At 46.2% G+C, this 23,821-nt stretch overlaps 2 protein-coding genes across 2 annotated transcripts in view; one reads left to right on the top strand and one right to left on the bottom strand.

Moving 5' to 3' along the window:
* Positions 1 to 3,726: 3,726 nt before the first annotated feature.
* On the top strand, positions 3,727 to 5,313 carry LOC311352745 (Rieske domain-containing protein; the record flags this gene model as incomplete). The annotated part of the gene is made up of 3 exons (XM_084472547.1): positions 3,727 to 3,919; positions 4,212 to 4,327; positions 5,215 to 5,313. 3 exons carry the CDS (start codon positions 3,727 to 3,729, stop codon positions 5,311 to 5,313), a joined length of 408 nt encoding a protein of 135 aa, XP_084328673.1.
* Positions 5,314 to 9,280: 3,967 nt separating this feature from the next.
* The window catches only part of cilp2 (cartilage intermediate layer protein 2), a gene marked incomplete at its 5' end in the record, with an annotated part of 18,885 nt that continues 4,344 nt past the window's right edge, over positions 9,281 to 23,821 (bottom strand). Inside the window, 10 exons of the mRNA XM_084473503.1 lie at positions 9,281 to 10,378; positions 10,576 to 13,010; positions 14,368 to 14,525; positions 14,848 to 14,956; positions 15,551 to 15,868; positions 16,426 to 16,581; positions 17,958 to 18,140; positions 18,744 to 19,013; positions 20,609 to 20,701; positions 23,689 to 23,760. Of these exons, the coding sequence (XP_084329629.1) occupies positions 10,588 to 13,010; positions 14,368 to 14,525; positions 14,848 to 14,956; positions 15,551 to 15,868; positions 16,426 to 16,581; positions 17,958 to 18,140; positions 18,744 to 19,013; positions 20,609 to 20,701; positions 23,689 to 23,760 (3,782 nt within the window). The 3' untranslated portion in view covers positions 9,281 to 10,378; positions 10,576 to 10,587. The remainder of the gene's footprint in view (positions 10,379 to 10,575; positions 13,011 to 14,367; positions 14,526 to 14,847; positions 14,957 to 15,550; positions 15,869 to 16,425; positions 16,582 to 17,957; positions 18,141 to 18,743; positions 19,014 to 20,608; positions 20,702 to 23,688; positions 23,761 to 23,821) is intronic.

The raw sequence follows: 23,821 nt of genomic DNA on the forward strand, positions 1-23,821 counted from the left end.
TCAGTCCCCTTCCTCTCAAACACGAACCACCATCAGGACCGTACAGGAACCCAGCGCTGCACCATAAAGCCATCACAGCCGGCGCGTTTCTGCTGCGCACCGCAGTTTCACATATTCTTATTCCTCGGCCCTTCGCCTCTTTCGTTTCTTCTTTTTTTTCGAAGTCTGTCAGCAGAATTGAGAACCGCAGACAGAGCTTTGGAAAACAAGTCGTATTGTGTCTGGTTATGATCAGGAATGAAGAGATGGGAGAAGGAATGTGGCTTAGTCTGATCCATACAGCAGACCTGAATGAAGTGTGTGTGAGTGTGTGTGTGTTGTGTGTGTGTGTGTGGGTGGGTGGTTGGGTGGGTCGGTGGGTGTGTGTGGGTGCGTGTTTTCTCAGATCACATCAGCCCCAGATTTCATTCCTAAGCTAGTACATAGGTAGACAACAATATAACAATGTCAGAGTGGTTGAAACAGGATATGTTTAAAGGAAACCAGAGAGACTTCCAGATCCAAAAAGCATGCAGGTCGACTGCACCTCAAGGATATGTAATGTTTCAATCTAAAATCTCTTGCTGTTTTCTCTTGCAAACTACCTCTGTCATACAGTGCGAATACGAGGAAGTCTGTTAAACATCCCACTGGATCACATCACGTCTAATCTAACTCGCACAGAGAATATGACATGCTTTAACATTTCAACACTATAATGTTCATGTAAGTAATGACAAGAGTCAGGTAAGATTAGAAGTAGCCCTTCCATTGAATGGGGGCTCTCTTGCTCTCTCTCTCTCTCTCCCTCCTCACTCTCGTCTCTCTCTTGTTCTTTTCTCTCTCTATTTTCCTCTCTTCCTCTCTCTCTTCCCCCTCTTTGATCACAGTCTCTCTCTCCTCTCTATATCTTCCTCATTACTTTCTCTATCTCTTCTATCTCTAATCTCTCTCTTTCTCTTTGCTCTCTCACGCGCTATCTCTGCTCTCTCTATCCTCTCTGCTCCCTGAAGCTGTCACTCTTCCCTTCACAGTTCAGCCTTAATCACAACAATATGATGGAGCTCACGGTTCCCATTTTCATCGTAGGCTTTAACCATCAGCATTTTGAGTTATGTTTGTCTTTATCCTCCCTGGCCACAGTTGTGCTCGTCCTCACCATCCATCCATTCATCTATCCATCTATCATCCGTCCATCCATTCCTTAATCCATCCCTCCATCCTCACGTATACGATGATGGTTTTGTTTTTCACCGCTTCTGACCATGGACAAAACTGTCCATGGTCGTTTGGACTGTCGTTTCAGATGTCAGCAGCACCTGGTCTGAAATGCCCATTATCGTGTCAACGCAAACGGAGGATACATTTCACGGCCCTTGCCGTGAAATGTATGTCCCGCAGTGCAAAATAAACAAGATCTATTTGATCTAGGAAAGAAAGAGGCTACGGGATTCATGGAGGAATAGGGTGAAAACATGCTGTAATTCCCAATGCATTGGATGAGCTAATAAAAAGCACATTGGCCCAGGGAGGCAGTGATTGGTCCAGGGTTGGCTGGTGAGTCAGTAGACGTCTCGGAGAGTGGTGGCTGGGATAAGGACAGTGCTTCAGGAACTAGAGGAGACGAGTGATGAATGAGCTTGGACCTTTGCATGAAACCCAGTACTCCATCGGAACCAGCCTCAATTATACCCTGAGAAAACACTTCCATCACCCCCATCCTGCACAGCCCGAAGTGGATTACAGAAGAGCTGAGAATGTGGTTATTTTTGTGATAAATTCAGCTTTTTTTATCGAAGGTCTCATTCCACCTGATGATTCATGTTTGCCATTATGTTTTTTTTCCCTTTACCCTCGTTGAACATTTTCCTGATTAAACAAGTTATTTTTGTCTGGGATTACAATCATAACATATATCCAGTTGTATTTATTTGTCCAAGCCAGACTTGTGGGGCTATTAGACTGCCTGTTTTAATTTTAACTCACATTAATCTCTGGCCATGGATTGAATGAAAATGTTGATACATTAATGCTGATTTACAATATTTTGAAAATATTAAAATAACATGTTCTCCCAGAGAGCTACTTGGGGGTTGGGGTTGTTGAAGGTATATATTTATTTTTGCATGATAGTTTATGTAGGCTACCAACATTTCTTGTTCAAACTATTGTGCTGTGATTTGACATATGGTTTTTGAAAGGCAATTGCAAAATATCATAGATCTGATTGAATATCAAGACAGAGATCATTGTCCATCTTATTGTTCTTGTTTCCCACCAATTTTATATTATATATATTATTATGTAACATATATTATTATATTATGTAACAACATATCTATCCAGAAATGATTTGTACTAAAATCACACTGTCCTACACTCTAAGCTCATTAGCACATAGATATGTGACTATGTGCTATATGTGTCAAATCAAATTTTGCATGCCAGTGTGCAGTGACGCAAAACTTTCTAACAGGCAGCAATTGTATTCTCCTTTGAAAATATATATTCAAAGAAATAGTGTTTCTTCTATGCAATGGACTTCAAACCAGTGTCCTGAAGCCAGAACAGGACAAGAGGCCTCTCTGTTGTACAACTTGAGTCTATACAGTAACTCACATCACTCACAGACGACACTGCCAAGGCTGGGTTGTTGGCAGTGGAGAGAGATTGCAACGATTCAGTGGATAAAGGAAAACTTGAGCTTTAATGTTTTCATGTTTTTAGATTTTTTTATGAATGATTGATTGTTTGTTTCAAATGGAAACTGTGTTTCAATAACTGGAAATGACATCTGTCCATATTTTAGCAAAGGAGCCAACCAAATTAGTGATTTTGATATCCCACATGGAAATAAATTATTAATCGTCTTTAAAACCTGGTGCAACTTTAACCTAGTCTAATGTGTTCACGTTAGACTTTGTTCAATAGTGATAGACTAATGTTATGAAATTGGTCTGTAGAAACATGACTTGAACACCCTGCCAAATACCTGTCTGTTACTCCGCTTTCCACCAAATTATGGAAAATATTGTACCTGGTGCCAAATGGAAGGCAATTGCTAATTGAGGAATCACATTTAAGCTTACTCCATGTACCTTAAACCCCAACTCAGGGGGAATTCCATCGCTATGGGCTGTAGCTTGTATGTAATTTAGACCACTGAAAGGAGCCACCTAGTCTTGTTATTTTTAATTTGCTACACCATGGAAAATGAAGTGGAACGTGACAACAGCCAGGTCCATTTAATGAACAGCTTTAAGACAAGACTCCACTGGAATACATGAATGATACTTTGATAAAACATTGTATGCATGGTGTCGTTACAATGGTACAAGTGACCTAAAGTAGGGATTTCCATAGGACAATCTCCACTTCAACACCCAAGCATCCCATAAAGCTCAGTCAGCCAGCTGGGATCTGGAATCTGTAACCGCTGTCAGGAAGCATCACCAGAAGAGATTAATCAAATAAACACAATAAACACAAGGAAACCTAATGACTACCTCCTGATAGGATGCTCCAGCAAGCAGCGAGAGGAAACCAGCTCCTAGGCTATCCGTACTGGGGCTAGAGGGAACCAGCGCTGGGGCTCTACATACTGGGGTGGACTCGAAAATATGTCTGCGCGGTTATTATGGAAGATTCTCCTAACGTTATCCAGCCAAATCGAGCCGTCGAAACAGCTCGTTTAAACCGAGAAACGCGGGGAGCGAGGACGAAGCACGCATCATCCTTCGGGTTTTAATGGCTTCGAGCTCCGGGAACGAGGACGGAGACCCGGGGAGCGGTGCACCGTGGAGACTCGCAGGCCCAGCCGCGGAGCTCTCGCAGAAGCCCTGTCGCCTGATGTACTCCCCGCTCGGACACCAGGCCGACGTGTGCCTCTTCCACGTCAAGGGGGAGTTCTTCGCCATGGACGCCCGTTGTTCGCACTCCGGTAAAGATCACCGTCATCACGACAACGACCGAGAGCTTTTTGCGTTACAGTTGCTTTGTTTATCCCAAGCGCCCCACCCCCCTGCTAATAATAGTTTAATACGCATGGCGCAATTCAGCTGAAGCTTGGATGTCGATTCGTCACCTAACGTTACGAAATCCTCCGGTTGTTGACATGTCATGTCCCTGCTGGGCTGTCAAACCGAGATAAATCGTCTTGGTTGTCGCTGTAATAAGCGTTTCCGGTTGTGGTGACCATGTGTGTGTGTGTTGTGTGTGTTGTGTCTTGTCAGGTGGTCCTCTCTGTGATGGAGACATTGAAGAGGCCAACGGGGTGCTGCAGGTTTTTTGTCCCTGGCACGACTATGATTTTGATCTGAGGACGGGCAAGTCGGGGACTGGGTTACAGGTATGTCCACTGGGTGTGCTGGACTGGGGAACAGGTATGTCCACTGGGTGTGGGAACATGCTGGACAGTCCTGGGTTAGAGGGGGCGTTACTGTGGGGAGATTTTTTTAATGTTGCATTTGGATTTTGGAAAATATTACAGTGCTAGGTCTGTTATGTGGCCTTGCTATTACTCATAAAAATGATGTTTGATCTGGAGGGAGAGTAAAAGTGTTCCCACAAATAAAATATATGAAGTTATTGTCAAATTTTCAATCAATAATGTCACATTTGTGATGGCATTATGATGCTTGTCGTAGTGTTTGTGCATTATTCTAAACTCCATGAACTATGAAATAATTTTCGATATAAATATTAGTAATAGAAAATGAAAAAACTGCAGTCGATTTATTACACAACTGACAACTGCGACGGTGTGTTTTGACGGCTCAGAGCAGAACATCACCTCGGCCAACATCAACCTGGGTTTGGTTTTACAGCCATGGAAATGGTCTCAGACCAGTATGTTCTGTTATTATTGAATGCTTCACATCTCAGTATGGACAATCACTGCTATACTTTTACGAGCTGACATGGTAATGAGTCAAAGGGAGCAGTAAAAACCTGTTAAGTGAATTGCATTTTGTATTGAATAATAGGCTGTCTTAATGAAGTTAATTAACATGTTCCACGAGAGCCTTTGATTTGATATATTCATGTTTGAAGCCCAATATGCACAATATGTGTTTGGCATTCTGAAGACATTCAAAAACAAGGTGCCTGGTGGACTTTGGCCTGAAGTATGTTGTTTTTTGAATTTGTTTAAGACATGTGCAAGTTGGATCAAGAGGTTGCGTTTCTTATTTGAAAGCATTTCTCATGTATTTATTTTTCTCTCCTTTTGTTCAGCAAGAAGTGTACGAAGTGAAGATCCAGGACGACTGTGTGTACGTGAAGCACACCAGTCCTCTCTCCTTACAGCCTTTCCCAGCAGTGAATAAGAGCTGAACTCCTTCATCGGAAGGTCTGACCACCCCTCCACCTGAGTGTGGTGGAGACCCCTGTGTAGCACTCGCAGCATAGCTTTCTAATATATATATATATATATATATATATATAATGATAATAATTTGAGACAATTGGATAGAGTGGGAACACAATGGACTCAGTTCACAGCCATCTATCAAGAGGGAAATCGGGACAGGAGTCATGGAATTGAAGTGAGATGATTGGTTATCAGAGAGAGAGAGAGAGAGAGAGAGAGAGATCCTTTATGGACGGGGTAGAACAAGGTAAACAGAAGGGATGAGCAGAAGGAGCTGAGGAGGGGAGTGCTTCAAGCTCTTCCAGCTCCACATATACTTCATGCAGGATCAAACGGGTTCCTTGCAGATAAACAGATAAACGTGTATTTGTCTTTCTTTCTGTATCCCACGTTTAAGAATCGACAACTGTAATGACCGTCCTTTAGCAAGTGCATTCGAAACATTGATTAAATTGTGCTGTTTATTTGTTTCGTTTTTTTATGAACTTTGCTTTTTTTTTTTTTTTTTTTAATGAACTAGCTTTGTAAAGAAATTGTTATTTTGGAATCAGGATGTTCACTATACACATTTGAAAGTAAAATCACAATGGGAGTAACACATAGTTTTCTATCATATGCATGACGCATAGTGGGGCCCTATTTGGACTATTAGCCGAGCCTTTTCAATTTAAACGTTAAGGTTATCTTTTCTATCACTATTTATATCCAAAACATAACTAGAGCCTTATTTGTTAATGTTTCCTCCTGGGGGATAGATACCTGTAAGTGTGAAGATATTTTACACGGCTGTTATCAGTTAAACACATTTCAGACCTCAAAGTGTTTCAACTGCGGAAACACATGCAGGTACAGACATCCTTATTTTTGGTGCTGGGGGCAGGCATTAACATACCTGTTTGACTCCTCTGTTGGCCAGTTTACAGTTTGTTCCTTACTGATGCGATTACAATTGGTACTTTATACTTGTCATGCAGGCTTCGGAAAAAAAGTTGACTTTGAAAATAGTATATGCATTTGTGGTGTGTGTGTGTGTGTGCGCATGGTTATGTATATGTGTGTGGGTTTTGGATAATCATGTGCATATGTGTGTATTTTTAGGACGTTGACGCAATGTGTTTGGCTCACTGACATTTCCCTCGCATGTAGCACAGGCCAAGAGTGTTGATGGAAGTCTAGCTCACCATTCATTTTGTTTCCCTCAAATTTGGCTTCCTTTTTGCGGAGACCGCATTGTGCTAATATTTCCAGTCATCAAACTTATTTTAAAGGTCACACAATTAGGACACAGGGTTTTGTGGGCTGGATGCAGAAGAAAATAAATTCTACACGTCTCATTCTCTTGTGGAAGGCCACAATTCATTTTCCTGGAGAGAAAACCATTTCTCTCCAGGAAAATCAAATCTAAATCTAATTCTCTATGTTTGATGTTTGAGGGAACAAGCATTTCTTCACGCTTGTGTTTAAGATGCTTAGTCACAGTAGTGTTTGTTTCTCTCCCAGGCTGCAAATTGTGTTATTAGCTTTATATTATTTCTAACATTGATCACAATGTGCATCTTTGCATTATTTATGTTGTTGTTTGAAGTATTCAAAATACTAACACATTCCATGTACATTTATTTCAGTTACCTCACTTGTGTTTGTATTTTAGAAAGAACTTGACTGACTCGACTTGACTTGTCCTCAATTCAATGAAATAATCATCACTGACTCGACAGTTGTCTACTCTCCTTTAATTCTTAATTACATATAATAGAAAAACAAAATTTAGACAAAGCATCACCCAAAAAGTTTACAAAAACATATTTACATGTTGTTCACATGGTAACTTCATACAATACACTTTACAAATCGAACCTTAGTTAAGCAAGAGAAGAAAAAAAAATAATGTGATAAATGGAATACAATTAGTCAATAGTGTTATGCAAGAGTTGTGATAGATCGATATGATGTTGATGCATTTTTCCTTAAAGAAATATGCATGGGAGGGTTTGTGGTTCCGTCTTTATAAGTTATATGTCTCCTTCAAACTAGCCAGACATTACCGAAGAGCCCAGTTAAGTCTGGTCGCTGCTCATTGACCTTCATGTTCAATTTTTCTGCATCAGTAAAGGATTTAAATGGTCCATGCCAGCGTTTTATAATATAGTAAGATGACAGTTTTACAAAAGGAATGATCTTGAGATTAATAATGAATGAATTTTGTTTTGACCACCACCTTTCACCATATACAGTATATATATATATATATATATATATACATACATATTTAATTTATGTTAAGACGTGTTGGGGAAGGGTGACTAAACATCCCCTCCGAGATAACACATTTTCCTTTTCGTTCCACAAGGTCTATCTTTATGCTTGTAGTATTTTTTAAGTATTTTATGGTGATTTGTTACAGTGAAGATTAAAGATGACAATATATTTCAACCTCCTGCCTGTTAATAATAAATTTATATTTATCTAACGTGTAGATGTATTCTCCAGAATTAACCGTTTGTGTGTTTCTTGCATAGAACCCAGAACTATGATTACTGAATCAGTACATCTCATCATCATTTAACATTGTTTTGCATCATCTTCAAGTTTATCTGAAGACAAAGGAGCTGTTCCCATGATGTAGAGGCATTCACAGGCAATGCTTGACATTCTGCTAAACACACAGGCCTATTAGTGTCCACTTGTACCACAAACTCCAACACATGCCTTCTCTTTATCAGGAGCCAACTTATCTGTCAAATCATTTTCCTCTGTAAACATCTTTTCCTACACATGCAACCAATTTCAAAGTCTGGAATTCTGCAAGTGATGGACTGTGGGGCCCGAAACCACTAATATTTTTCCCTTCATTTTTTTTTCCTCTGCCAAACTGCATTATCATCCATCAGTATGTAATCGTGATCCACCTTTCCTCTTGATGTTCTCGAACTTAACATTTCCTTCAGTTGCTTAACAGCTGTTGGAATTCCCTTGGTGACCTTGGTTTACACACACACACACACACACACACACACACACACATACACACATACATCACGTCTTAATAAGATTTGGCTCTCCGCATCACCTGGACTCTATTTTCCTTGATCGAGCCCAGAACCTGGAGGGTACAGGGAGTGAGTTTTCAACGGACCAGATCTGAGTGTCCTTCCCTCAAGGACTGTAGTTATGTGTGAGGTCAGTCATAACGGTTAAGGTGTCATACTTCCAGATTAAGGGGCTGGCAAGAGCCACGTAATTAATAATGGAAATTGGGCGTATCCTCTCAAACAGAAGCTTTAAGTTATGGTATAAATATCTCTTTTACACACTCACCGTGCATTTTAAGCAGCAAAAAATAAAATTTGTTTTTTTTATTGGAGAATTTACATCATTAGCATGAACTTGTGGAACAGAGTTAACCAAGATACAAACGGCTGATGCTGCAACCATTGCGATTATTAATTTACCGCAATACTCTCACCAGAGAAGCGGTTATGAGCTTAAGTCCATCTGCTATAACGCTGGAAATGAACACATTTTACCTGTCAAAGTCTGAACCATTTGAATTATTCCCAAAAGTATGCGTGATGTGTTTTCTGATTAAACACAGCCCCCTTGTTTACTTCCAGCCCTGCCTGATTTCCCAAGGCTCTACAGCCTTCCTCATTTGGCTTTGGGATGAGTTCAGCTCCAGGAGTTTCCCCATGGCTCCTCAAAAGCCCCTAAAGCTCCAGGAGTGACTATGATGGGGATAAACAAGTTGAACCCATTACGGAGGCTGGAAGTTCCCTCCTCCCACCCTACTGACTAAAATGTACATAACGTACTGAATCCTCACCAGCGAGGGCCTATTGAACCCTTGCAGTCTGAACTGGGAAAACTATAGGCCTACTACCTTGTGAATAATTGCTTTGCTGAATAAAGGACAAAAATCATCCCTCTTGTAAAACCATGTCCAGTAAAATTAGGAGTGCCAGCACTGAGAAATTAACCCGGAGTAATGAGAATGTTCTGGGAAATTGAACGTATTGAATGAGATTTACTGTGAATAAAATCCACCATGCAGTTGCAAAGAAAGGTCGGACCGTAAAGAAAAATGCAATACATTGCTTTGGTTGAAATGTGAAGAAAATGTGTAGGTCTGCAGCATTTTTCTGAGAGTATATGGGTTTGCCGTAAGGTCGGTACACTACAAGGTTTCTCCAGTTAACATGGTACATCATTATTGCACTTAAATATTCAAAGACAGACAGACACTAATAGCACCAGACGAAAATATCTGTTTGAATTACATATTAGACTTGCCGTTAACCTCATTAAGTCACAGTTCCTATGAAACCAGAGCTGGTCCGGGGAAATGGTGGGTGGACATTGTTCAATTTTTTGAGGCTTTCCGGGTAATGAGCAGAGGTGGAATGTGGAACTTTTGTCATCCCTAACATCTATGGCCTCCTTTGGGCTGTCTGCACAAAGGTATGTGGAGTCTACTGCTTCTTATCTTTGTTCTTGTGCAATGCTTGTCCTGGCAAGACCCTTAGTAGATGCAAGAGGCATGTGGGCGGAATTACTTTAGCAAATGGATGAAAATTGAGGTATTTAAATCATGTCCTATTTTTGCCAGCCCCATACCACATCCAATGTCACGCTATGTTACTTCCTTACATTTGGGTGTAAAATTTAGTGTTTTCCTACGTCAAGCATTCTGTCAACAAAAATAAAGCAGGCATCTACGCTTCATGATACCTTGAAGCCAATGTGAAATAGTTAAATGTGAAGCTGGTTATATTTTCAATTGTCCTGCTTGGTTATCACAAAATTGCTATTCCTGTGTCATCGAAAAAAAACACATGTACAAAACGTATTGGAGTAAATATGAGACTCGTTATTTTTTGCAAATCCATTGTGCTAGATATTGCTGCAGGTGCTGTGAGGCCCTCGGGACTGGGGCGGGGAGTTCTGTGCTGTTCATAGTGAGACCAAAGTTCATATCCACCTTTAACTGACTGGCCCAGCAAGGCTTTCCCTCTGTTGAGATATTGGAATCTAGAAATAAAGATAGATATCGTATTATTATTATTTTAGCCTCATCATTATCATCATTTTTATAATATTTATTCTTCTTCTGCTTCTTCTTCTTCTTATTCGTCTTCTTCTTGATACTATAAACATGAGGAAGTGAAAACCACACACACACACACACACCCATCACCACACCTATACTTGTTCCAATGTCAACATACCTCCCAGAAGAACTACTGGCGTAGTTGTCCTCGCGAGGTCACTCTCCTTCTGCTGGTGGAGCTGACGCTGGAGACTCTGCGACCCTGGCTCCTGCTGCGTTGCTCCGAGGGATAGGCCACCACCTGGGTGGATGACCGCTGCACCTGCAGGCCCTGCGACTCCCGCATGTCCCTGGCCATCTGAGACAAGGTCTGGCCTGGGTTGGTCTGCAGCCGCTGGAAGAGGCTCTCCCTGGTGATTTTCCTCTCCGGACAGCTGAAGGTCATCGCCACGCCAGAATCGGACTTCATCTCTCTAGAGAAACCGTCGGAAGTGCCGTCGAAGCAGCGGCCGATGGCGATCTCCTTGGCCACCCTGGGGTTCTGATCCGTGACGGTGTAGATGCCATAGTTGTGGCCCAGGGGGTCCACGGGGGCGAGCATGGTGAAGGCGTGGGACTCGTTGTTCTGAGGCACCGGGGGGTGTTTGGTGAGGTACTCCTGCAGGAGGTTGTTGATGCCAATTCTGCGGCAGTTGCCCTGAGGGAGGAGGGATATGAGGGATCTGTCCACCTCTGACTGGTCAAACAACATCCCGCTGCATTTAAACTCCACGCAGGCTGCAGAGGTGTTGGCCTCCCTCAGGTCCCGGGTGCTGCGTATGTCTCGAATGCCGTACAGCATTCCCTTGGTGGCACGGTGTGTTCCGCCCATGTTCTTGGACCTGACCATCACTTCCTTCTGCCCTTGAACCTTGATCTTGATGAAGCAGGCCCTGAACTCCTGAGGGTTGGGCCACCAGGAGAGGTAGTCTCCTGTCCAGGTGGTTAGATCATTCTCCTGGAAGGGAACTACGTTGTATTCGTACTTGTCCTTCTCTACTCTAAAGAACCTAAAATGATTGTCGTTTATTTCTGAATTTTCACAGGCTATTAAATTACGATAAGGATAAATCGGGCCGTTAGCCTCCTGAAAGTTATTTGGGTTGGGCTTGGCCAGGTTGATTCTGAAAGCAGTTTTCTTCAGTGCCGGATCATTGTGGTCTGAGCGCTGGTAGTCGATTTTATCCAAGTAGGGCTGAGAAACCCCGATGATGTTTGGATTCATCTTGGGGGACGAAGGTGCGGCCTCCAGCTCCTCCCCGCCCATGATGGCCGTGACGTAGGCCGTGTAGGCGTCAGGCCTCTGCGCGTCACAGAACGCCGGTAAACAGGCACCGTTGTGTCCGGTGATGACGCTGTCGAAGCGACCCCACGCCCTGGGGTTGGAAGAGAAGCCGGGCTTGGGTTCCAGATTGATCAGGCTGATCACCACCCCCTCCAGCTGTTCGCTGGCGAGGAACTTTTCGCTCATGTACGCCCGGACTTTGACATAGCAGCGTCTGTTCTCCGGCACGTCCAGATTGAACAGCCTGCGCTCCCTGATCTCCATGTTGCCGATGAGGAACGTGCGCTCCTCTCGCTTTGCTCTACCGTGGCTACCGGTGGCCCTGGTGTAGCTGAAGTCACTCTCCTCCTCCCACACCCCCGTCTCTGTGTTCAGCGACCAGAGTTTCATCTTAGGGATGTGTTCCTCCATTTTCACGTGCTGCGTGTCCAGAAGCACTTGGACTGCACCGGTGCCCAGGGCTTCCTTGTTGAACTCGTCTCTGAAATCGACGGAGAACATGCCGTAGGTCCTTAAAGGCAGCATGTCGCCCTCGTCGTCGACAAAGTTGAGGTCTCCCGGGGCTGCGGCAGCTGTGGTGATATTCCTGGGATCAATAAATGTGACACTGGCCTTCACCGTTCCCTCGTACAGCTCTCCATTTTCCCTATGAAATGAGTTTGGAGGGATCACTATCTGGCCTATCGGGTCCTCCCCTTTAATCTCTCCTAACTCAATGGTGTTGGTCTCCCCTGAGTTGATACTGATCGCCGTTTGCTTTCTCATTACTTTGACGTCATGATAGATGGATCCGCCCCTCTTGTCGAATATAAACACCTTCGGGGTGTCGATAAACTTCTCTGAAGGGTCAACAAAGTTGACCACTAGCCTCGCCGTGTCCTGGGCGATGTGTAATGTGAACCCTCCTTGGTATCCCGTGGTGCTCACCCTCTCTTTGCCGATGTAGATGTGTCCAAAACGCAGTGGCTCACTGTTGTCAGCTGAGACCACCCGGCCACGAACCATCACAGAAGGCTGCACACACTTCTTGCAGCCGCACTGCGTCACCGCCCGGATGGGCAGGCTGTATCTTCCACAGTCGATGGTGCGAGTCTCCATGTCTTGGACCCCGCAGCAGTAGCCCGCTCCGTCCCTGCAGCGCAAGTCAGAGTCTAGAGAGCCGGCACACGTGTTGTGGGGGCAGCGGCCAGCGTTGTAGTTCTTGGAGTCGGTCCCAGGTTGAACACAGTCCATGGGGAGCCTGATGTTGTTTTCCTCGGGGGTGGCGTTGCATGCCGGCGTTCCTCGTCCTGCGGGGAACAGAGCAGGATGAAACAAGATGGGCGTCATTTATCTAGCAAACACGCTTTGAGACATTGTTCATCAAAAACCATGTTGTGTTTTATTATATGTGTGAACAAAAGTAAAAATGTGATAACGTTTTGGTGGTTTAAAGTATATGTGCAATTTCATACTTGATACCTAAAACTTTATTTACATTGTAAATAAATTGTCATTAAGCCTCTAAACCACATGCTATATTATATGTTCCAGACCAACAGAAAACTGAATATGATTTATCGTCCATGGAAGGATGACCAGGAAATGGATGAACCGTGATCGGGAAATCTCAAAACATTCTCTGACGCCATCTGACTGAATGACCAATAACATTTTTGTCAAAATGCCACCAAAATACCCGTGAAAATAAATATGAAGAAACTGTTAGACAAAAGTCCAACTAAACGCCAATGGTAACTTAAGTCCTTAACTTCGGGTCACTATTTTGAATAGGGTCTGGAGTGGCTGTTCCAAACAAGCTGCAGATTGATCGCCCTGCTGCCACAAATCCTAACAGAGCCTCTTTGGTCAACAGGACTGTGGGTTAACAAGTATCTGGGGGAGAAGGTGAGAAGAGTGTCTATCCCACATGGATGTGGATGATGCATTCTTGTCTGACTCGACCGTACAGAATTTACTGGCCAAATGAAATTTCACTTCAATAAATGGAGCTTTGGAAAGGGTGTTTTTTTTACAGTGTCATGGGCCATCTCACACTGTAAATATTCGGTGTGTAGAGAAAGGTTGTTTCAACCAACGTAAACATCATAAAAAGAGTCTGCTTCTTGTGCAGCCTGGTTTATGGGGCCCAGGTGGCTTTTATGAACACTTTTCCGTATGTGCTTAATTTGTTTTCATTGAAATAGATAGGTCCATTGACAAGACCGCTTCTCTCATTCAGTTATACCGCACTGTGGAGTCCTTTCACTCCTGTTAATGCACCAAGTGCTGACATTCCTATGAAAGCGTAGATGTAATTTCCATAGCAGATGCACTTTTCTATTCATTTTTGATTGAGAGGTGATTGAGAGGTGATTCTTTCATTTAATTTGTCTCGCTTTTGCTTAATACCATTAACATAAAAAATGTTGAGTGCCATCCAAGCCTGATGGTGGTCAAAGCACAATATGGCTTTATTTCACACCATATTGTAACTGCGAGTGACGCTGTGCAACATTTTCATCCTATCGATCTCGAAAATAGAAGAGGCTCCCAATCTTCCAAGTATAATAGCACACAGACAAAGGCTTAAAATACTGAACGCAATGCGATACATCTTGTACATACATCTTGTACACGCCGTCCATCAGCTACAGACATACATACCGATGACAGTGAGGAAGGCCTGGGTGGACTTGATGCTGCCTGCAGGACTGCTGGCTTTGCAGTGGTAGTGGCCCGCCTGCCCAGGCTTCAGGTCCCTCAGGACCAAGTCCTCCTCGTACTTGAACACAGTCCTGTCCAGCAGAGTCCCATTGTGGTACCTGAGTAGGAGAGCACGTGATGAGAGAGAGGGAAACACCAGAAGGACTGAGGAGCGAGAAGAGACTTCTAGAAACTGAACACGAGCCAGGTGGTGACAACAGAGAAAAAGCAGAGATTCTCACAGACGTCCTGAAGTTCAGTTTTGGATGAGCCAAACGCAAACAAAGACACCCATAGACGTGTGTGCGACGCCAACACACTACACAATAGTTCACAACGAATGGCAAACATGATGATTGGAATGACCCTCTATATTAAACATCGATAAGTTGGAATTTGCAATACAGCTTTGACAACTTGTGAAGTTATGAGCCATCTCACCAGTAGTATTTATCCGGGGTGGGTGAGCCGGTGGCCTTGCAGCACAACAGCACCCGTCCTCCCTCATGGCGCACCTTGTTCTCCGGGTGCTTGGAGATGTATGGCTTTTCTGCGGACAGATGAAACAGGCAGCCATTACGGGCCGGACTCTACACCGCTGCCAGTAGGGCCGAAGGCTCGGCCGTGGTACACATTAAACTCTTGTTAGTCCCTACGCATTCGTCGGGGTGGGACCGGCAGTTTGAAATACAGCCGAGGTGAGCACTTCTGCACGGGCTTATAACCGTTTTATGAAAGAAGCATATCGCAGCGCCGCAGAACTTGAAGGCTTGCAGTAGCGCCTGAAAAAATGTGATGAATCAACCGATGGTTGTTTTATCGCTTCCTTTTATTCTCTCACTAGCTGAGACCGCGGGTAAGTGAACCCCTGTCTGACCGGCTCTTTAGAAGGACGTGGAGTGATACTACGATTAGCGCTGAGTCTACTTAGCTTGTCATGACACTTTTGATCTCACTGTCATCTCATGACAAGCTACACTGCAAAACAAGAAGTGAACTCGGTTTGTTGGACGTCGGTGGTCTTCTGGTGAACGACGCGAACAACATCAAATCAAATTAAAAGACAAGTCCACTTCAGCGGCCGTGGTATTGTAACAACCCCCCCCCCCCCCCCCTCCCCCATCTCATCTTGTCCGGGACTCACCGGTGGACCCGAGCACCGCCCGCGCCCAGGACAGCCCGGTGGCGTTGCTGGAGGTGGCGACGGCGGCGGCGGCGAAGCGCTCCTTGCTGACGGAGAGCAGGCTGGGGCTGGAGGAGCAGACCCCCGGCACCCTGAAGCGGCCCTCCGGGTCCGACTGGGCGAGGGCCACCTTGGGCCGGTCGGCCAGCGCCACCCGGGCCCCCGCTACGGGGACCCCCGCCGCGGTGTACACCTTGCCCCGCAGCAGGTGACCCTCGCACAGACAGCGGCTGCAGTCGCCGCTGGGGAGCCCCTCGGCGCACACCATCAGACATTTATCTGTGGCGACGGAGGTGGGGGGGGGGGGGTGGGGTTGAAGATAGAAGAGGAGAAGCTTCCGGAAAAGACTCAAGACTCACTTGTTCACCTAGAGTTCACCTAGACTCTGCATACCCCCCCCCACCCCCCCCCCACCCCTGTTGTGCACTTACTGTATGTTGTACGTCCTGGCACTTAATATACGCACTTATTGTATGTTGTATGTACTTGCACTTAAAAATAGTACTTAGCATCGTGTAGTATCTATCCTAACTAGCTTTGTTGTATACAGGGAATGGGTTAACCTAGGGATTGTTAGTGCTTGGCACTTGGTTATGAACATCTTTACTGTACAGACAGCGATATATTGCTTCTCTTTCTTATGACAAATGTACTCTCTTTGGATAAAAGCGTCTGCTAAATGCATGTGAATGTAAATGTGAATGAGAATTGATTACTAACAACATTTATATCTTATAAAGGATTTACTACAATGGGGGGGGGGGGGGCACATTTCATTTTTTTCATTATCGATATGCTTTGATGTTCTCAGTCTGTTGTGTTTGTCGTGAGCGTACCCGGGCATCGGCTTTTCCCGCACTTCTGGATCTCCATGGGTCGTCCGACGCATCGCACCGTGTCCGAAGTCTTCACACAGGTCCTCCTTCTGACCCTACGACCCCCTCCGCAGGTGGCTGAACAAGCCCCCCACCGACCCCAAGACCCCCACCGCGCTGGTCGCAGAGAGAGACGGACACCAGGACAGAAGAGGAACGCGGTCAGAGAGGAGACGCAAACAAATCCAAGTAAACAACGCTTCCCAAGGCTATCCCCGGGACACTTCTTTATTGTACCCTGAAGTGAAGAGAGGCAGGAGGTTAACCTGGAGGGCTTATGGAGGCTTCACGGAGAGGTGGTTACTGTTAAATAAAAGCCGACATGACCTCAATTATGTTCTTTGGAACCGGCGGCGGAGACAGTCGCTGTCGCTAGATCGTTCTCGGCTGAACGCCAGCGCCGGGCCCCGTCAACTAAAGTCACTCACAGCAGAAGAGTCGGACAGAACCATCGGATTAAAGACCGCTTGCAGCTTGTACAGGTCCTGTGGTCAAGTCCTTCAGTTTCACGACATTTAATTGGCAGTCGTGCTGCGATAATCCTGCTGGCAGACAGCCTGTCCCTGCCATGATTCAGAGGCGCATCATTCACGGTCCCATCGAGGGAACCTACGCAGGGAACAAAGTGTGTCTAAATGAGACGTTTTAATGTAATGCAGTTGCGTCCTCTTTGGAGAGAATCTGAACATACTTATTTAAATGGCCCCGATGGGAGCAGCCCCGTTTATTATTCACCTTTGTTCCCGTCAAGGTCACAAAGCCAACAACAGCAGGGCTGATGGGAAATACGGCCCTGCCTACGCACTCTCATAAGAGGAAAACAGATCTGTATGGAAACGTGAGGACAGCCAACCGTGAACCTTAGCAGTTGTTGTTGTCCGAGCAAAATGTCCTCCGTGCTCCCGTGTGCGCTGTCATTTAAATGGTTATTGTGGCAACTATATTTATGATTCATTTACATTTATTAACTGGGAATGAATGTGTGAGCGAGTAACCAGTAATCACTGGTTACTCTCTCACACATTCATTCCCAGAGTAACACATTTCTATTCAAATGTATTCAAATGTATGCATGTATGCAAATGTATGTATCTTAAAACACATTTGAACCAAACATTGCAGAACTACAGCGAAAGACAGAAAGGCAGAGCACCGGTCACTTTAACAAATGCATGAAATGCACATGAATCCCATTAACATTTATTTTACGGCCCTAGAAAAATAAAACCATTTCAGATCATCTCAAAGAATGCGTTTCCAGTACTTCAGGTCCTGGTGGAGGCCTCAGGGCCTCAGACAGTTCCCTCCCTGGCCCCCCCCCCAGGACCCCCTGCCCCCGGCTGCAGGCATCAGGGCCTCAGACAGTCCCCTCCCTGGCCCCCCCAGGACCCCCTGCCCCCGGCTGCAGGCATCAGGGCCTCAGACAGTCCCCTCCCTGGCCCCCCCAGGACCCCCTGCCCCCCCCCCCCCCAGGAGGAGCTCCAGACAGTCACCTGTGCAGGGGGGCGTGGAGCACTCCCTCCTCTCCGAGTGGTGGCCCTGGCAGGCCGGCACCAGGAGCAGGGGCACGGGCTGGTTGCTCACACACCTCCTCTGGCGGACCTGGACGCCCACGTCGCCGCAGGCCCCCGCTGAGCAGGACCCCCACTCGCTCCAGTCCGTCCAGTAGGCCTGGACTGAACCAAGGGGGAAGGGACAGGGGGGGGGGGGGGGTATCGTCAAATAAGATGGAACGGCCTGAGTCACATTTTGACGATTGACATTTGAGGGCATTTGGCACTTGACGCTTTTATCAGGAGCGAGTTACAACACATTCACGCACACATTCACATGCCGACGATGGCGTCAGCCGGCTCGTCGCGAGCAGTCAGGGTGAGGCGTCTCGCTCGGAGGACACCTCGACACTCGACGGCTAGGAGGAGCCGGGGATCGAACATTTTAGCATAACAGTAGAGTCAACCCGCTCTACCTTCTGAGCTAAGCCCAACCCCGGCTTAGCTCATGATGACGGTCCTCACCATGGTTATATATTTGTTGTATACAGCACTTGGTTCTATGGACATCCTTTCTGTACCTAACAGCGATACATTAATTCTCTTTCTTCTGACAAATCCTCAAATCATGTTGTGAGTCGCGTTGTATAAACGCATCTTCTAAAAGCATCTTCTAAAAGCCCTGAATGTAAATGTAAATAATAGGAGGTGGGTGAGGTGGTGGTGGGTGAGGTGGTGGTGGTGGTGGTGGTGGTGGTGGTGGTGGTGGGGGGGGGGGGGGGGCACCTGGGGGGCAGTGGAAGCGGACGTGGTAGTTGGAGCAGGTGCGTCCGTAGGGCTGCTCCTTGTTGACGCACCAGAAGCCCTTCTCCAGGCTGGCGTGCACCACCTCCCCGGTCTCGGCTGCCGCCACCCAGTCGGTGGTCCGCGCCTCCATGGCGGTGGGCCGCACGCACACGCGCTCCCGGTAGTAGAAGCGGATGGCCTCCAGCCGCTCGTAGTCGCCGTTGCCCCCCGGGTGGTCGATGTTGAACCAGGACGTCCACTCCGTCACGCCTGTGGGGGGGGGAGGAGGGGGAGGAGGGGGGGAGGAGGGGGGGAGTATTCATGTGGGATGAATGGAAAAAATGACTATTGGTAAATGGACTACATTTATATTGTGGTTTTTCTAACCGGTGGCCACTCAAAGCGCTGTACAGTATTGCCTCACATTCACCCATTCATGCACACGTTCACCACACCACACAGGGCGTCTGCGGCGTCTGGCTCAGGGACACCTCGACACTCAGCTAGGAGGAGCCGGGGGTTCGAAATAGCGACCTACTTGCTGAGCCACATAATAATAATAATAATTATTATTATTATAATAATGATTGCGAGCGTTTAGCAACAGGTTGATATTTTGCCTGTGGCTGAAGAACCAATCGTGACGGTTTACCCTTGACAGTTGTTATTGTCCTGAGAGCGAGAGAGAGAGAGAGAGAGAGAGAGAGAGAGAGAGAGAGAGAGAGAGAGAGAGAGAGAGAGAGAGAGAGAGAGAGAGAGAGAGAGAGAGACAGAGAGAGTGAGGGGATGGTAAAAAAAGTGCTCGTTCTCATGAGAAGGAGACGTGGGTCGAATGAGGAGCATCACCGAGGCAGACGGGACAGGAAGGAGAGCAGGAAATAGCAGGAAGGAGCAGCCGACTTTAAGACGAGGTCTGCTACTGCCATTTGAGAGGTCCACGCGCCCCGGGGGACAGCTACGTTGTCCAGGGTCTTTCCACCGGCCCCCCTGGCCTGGGCCGTGATGAGGCATGCTGCTACGTCTGGCCTCTTGTCTGACTCGGAACCCAGACTCTGAGCCCCCTCCCCCCCCCCCCCCGGCCCCCCTGAACCCCAGGTTTTGTAAAAGCATTGTGGCAGCCAAGGCATTACTCATGGTCGTGTTGGTGAATTATCTCTCTGGGGCTAAACCATGAGCTGTTTTATAGTAATGAACAATGGGTTGACGGGGAGTGTGTAGGCCTTCGAGGAAAGGTTCTGAGCGCGTGTTGAAGAGGCAAATTTAGCCGATGTGGAATGTGTGTAAAGTAAGAGAAACTAAAAACTCAAAGCAAACAGCAGGTATGATATTCTTTTTTTTTTCACCGAGCGAGAGTGTGGAGAATTGTTTTTTTAATCCCACTTTCCCGCGGAGCTGTGGAGGAGAAGCCTGCCATGAATAGTCCCTGCAGATGAGCGGGTGTGTTCTCTGTTTTTTTGCTTTACCTCGCTGCGTTTTCTCTCTGAGACAACCGCTGAACAAACCTGATTCCTGGCCCGATTCATCGCTCAGGGGAGACGGATTTAAAGGAGGAGAAGATATAACAACAGACACAGTCACTTCTCGTAAAAAACGACTGATTTAAAGCGTTTGCCTTCGGATATAGTAGCTGCAAAATAGATTCCCGTTGACCAAGCGTCCGTCATGGCTGGTTTGGCCTTTTCCAAACAGAATCCTCTTACTGTATCCTGCTGTGTAAGCGTTGCATTAATTATTGTCCACGTGGAACAGCATTCGTTATTCACCATTATTTATAAATGTATTGTTTTATTCAAAGTAACCGAGTATATAACACAGACGAGGAGACTTCTGGAAACATGATGCTGATATTACATGTAGTACGGTACCTGTCGTGTCGGCAAATATTTGTTGGTTGCTCTTTTTGCCGTTCCCGTCCGCTCGGGCCTGTGGCTCCGGATGACTGCTGTTCCTCACCGACCCTGTGACAACACCGGGAAACAGGTCACCATGACAACCACCACATCACGACCATTACAATCAGCACACTCAGTAACAGGGGCTAGGGAGGGCTTTACTGTTGACATCAGATGGTGGGCTGCCTGTGTTTCTTCTTATTATTCTTCTTCTTCTTCTTCTTCTTCTTCTTCTTATTACTTATTGTTGCTTTGTTTTGGCAGGGGATATGGCAGGAGAGGGAATTTGAATTCACACACAGTACTGGAAAAAAACACGGCGTTGTTTCGCTATGCGCTATTATAACTGGGATGAAAGAATTGTGCTACACTGGGGACAAAAATTATAATTCACTCACACACGCACACACACACGGGGGGGGGGTGGGGTGGGGGGGCTCTCTCCTCACGGGACCCCGGTGTGAACACAGAGCCCCACTAATGGGCCAGCCCCTTCCTCCACATGTTATTCTCTCATGTCTGTCTTCACTTCCCCCTCATGGTTCAATTACATCAGTGCACTCGGGATCCACTGTGGAGACCATCGGCAGGTGTACGGTGGGAGGTGGACAGACAGACATACAGTCATACAGACAGACGGAGACATTTTCCAAAGGCTTCCTGGAAGACACGCGTTGTTGCAAACACGGAATTACAGAGGGTGTGCCGTAGCGTTGCAGAGGTATTTCGGCACATATATGTAAACTGTAAACATTTATCACAGAATATTATGTGTCATTATATTTCAAAGGGACAATCCTGTTCGTAATTTTTATGATGGTCACAAGCTCCTTATGACTGCTCTCTGATGCCTCATCATCCCTTCCTTCCTGTGGTCTGTCTTTTTTGTTTTCGTTCCTAATTTCCTCCTTCCCTCCTTCCTCTTGTCCGCCCCTCTCCCCCCTCTCCCCCCAACAAGCAGTGGGTGTTGAGGACCCTAATCAAGACTCAGCAGAGACAAATCATCGCCTGCAGATTCATCTGTTACCCATCGCCTCGCAGCCACGGAAGAGGCTGCCAAGCTAGACACAGACCTAGCCTGCACTTCATCTCTCTCTCTCTCTCCAACCATCAATGTCTCTCTCTATCTCTTTGTCCCTTCCTCTACAACTATTTCTCTCTCTCGGTCTCTGTCTCTGTCTCTCTCTCTCTGTCTCTCTCTCTCTCTCTCTCTCTCTCTCTCTCTCTCTCTCTCTCTCTGTGTCTCTCTCTCTCTCTCTCACTCTCTCTTTGTCTCTGTCGCTCTCTTTCTTTCCTCCTTTGTGTGAAGGAGATAGATCAACACACATACACATGTGCTTACACAACAAACACACACATGCACTCTCAACAATGGATATGGACACCATGAAATCAAGATGTCCACCCCTATCACAAGATTGAGTCGCCTCACTGCCCCACTGAGCAAATCCAACCAAATTAATGTGCCGCCCTTTTGGCAAAGGTGTCTTCTTATTTATACGGCTACTATCAGTCTCTCACCATACAATACAACTTTATTAATCCCCTGTAGCCATTTTCTAGCAGACACGCTAAATAAAAAACACTAATATGTTTTTTTAAAACGCTAATATGGAGAAGAGGCTGCATAAACAGAAACAAATGTCTTTGTGTGATTCCTGCAGGGCAGATGTTCCGGACACAGCATCCTGCGCACAGCTACTCACTCTTGTCACTTTTGAGTAGACATACACGGCGTTGCTTTACAAGTCTGTTCAAATAAAAAAAAACATCAATCGAAAAAGTTTGCATGACAGATTTGTTCCTGCCGATCGCACGGCCAATCATCGACAAGAATGCACGTTCTCGCTTTTCTCTGGGAGTTCGGAGTTTCCTCTACATCCTTCTACGCGCTCCTTGGCCAGCATGTGCATGCAGGGGGAAAAAGGGAGAGGATGGCTTAGAGGAGATGGAGATACACATTGGAGTTGGACCCCGGACAAGATGATAAATAAAAGGAGGAATCTTCTTGATATGCCGCCAGCAGCAAAAGAGATTTCAGGTGTAGGGTTGAGTCTGCATAAATGTGACTTTTGTTGTGGATGGCTGGGTAAATGTACTTTCAGAAGTGCGTCCACTGTTTTTGTTTAGTTTATTTATTTGCCGTTGTTGATTTGTCTTGGTAATCAAAGGTAAGTTTGTCTACTCTTTCACTCCTTGGCATCATAACTAGGGATTTTACAGCAGTTTTTAAAGTGAAAACACATTTTAGAGTCAATTTATCATGTTTCCAGAAAATACGTACTTTACCGTACATGACACGTAAAATATCTCCGCAAGCGGCCACAACCTCACGAGGCATGTCCGGGTCTGGTCGAAACCCCCTTACTGGTCCACCGAGAAACACCCAATGAATCCTAGAAAAACCTTGTTAAAATGATGCCACTCTCCTACTTTCGTACCGGTGTGCAGTTTTACTGGTGCGGTTCCCCTCCTCGACGTGAACCCTACACATGGGGGGTCACGCTGAATCCCTCGCCAGCCTTGCCTTGACCTTCTCGTAAACCACGGGCACTGGAACCAGACGCGGCAAACTGGGTCGGAACAAGGCGATGGAAACGGACCAGAACACATATATATAACTGCACCGCTGGGCTGGTGCATAGGATGGTTTCACTTAAACGTGTGAAATACAGGATGGCAGAGGTGTGTGTGTGTGTGTGTGTGTGTGTTGGGCTGGTATTATGTTGAATACCAGCAAATGCCAATTTGTCATATTTTTGGAAACCTCATCCTCGTCTTGGAATTCCCCTCGCGCTCTGGTGGCTGCCTGAGCTCACCCGGTGAACCCTCAGCACCTGATCATGTTTTCAGCACGGTCACACACACGTCTGTATATTTAGGCGCCGGGTTATTTTCATAAATGGTTGTTTGAAGGCGTTTAACGATTCATGTCACGGCACGGATTATGTTTGAAGTAGGGCTTGTTTACTTCAGCTGCGGCCCCCGGGCTTCACAAATCATCCGTTTATAATAACTGTTGGCCTTTACAAAAAAGGGCACCGCTCTGTTACCTCCTGACTGCGGGGACTTTTCCAAGACTGGAGGAAGGGCCGCGGCGGCCACCGAGGGCCTCCTGTGAGCAGCTGCGGGACGACACACGGGCTCTGGTGGAGAAGCGGCGCTTTTATGTAGGAGCTCTCAGCA

Source organism: Micromesistius poutassou (genome assembly GCF_964030765.1).
Source record: "Micromesistius poutassou genome assembly, chromosome: 9".
NCBI lineage: Eukaryota > Metazoa > Chordata > Actinopteri > Gadiformes > Gadidae > Micromesistius > Micromesistius poutassou.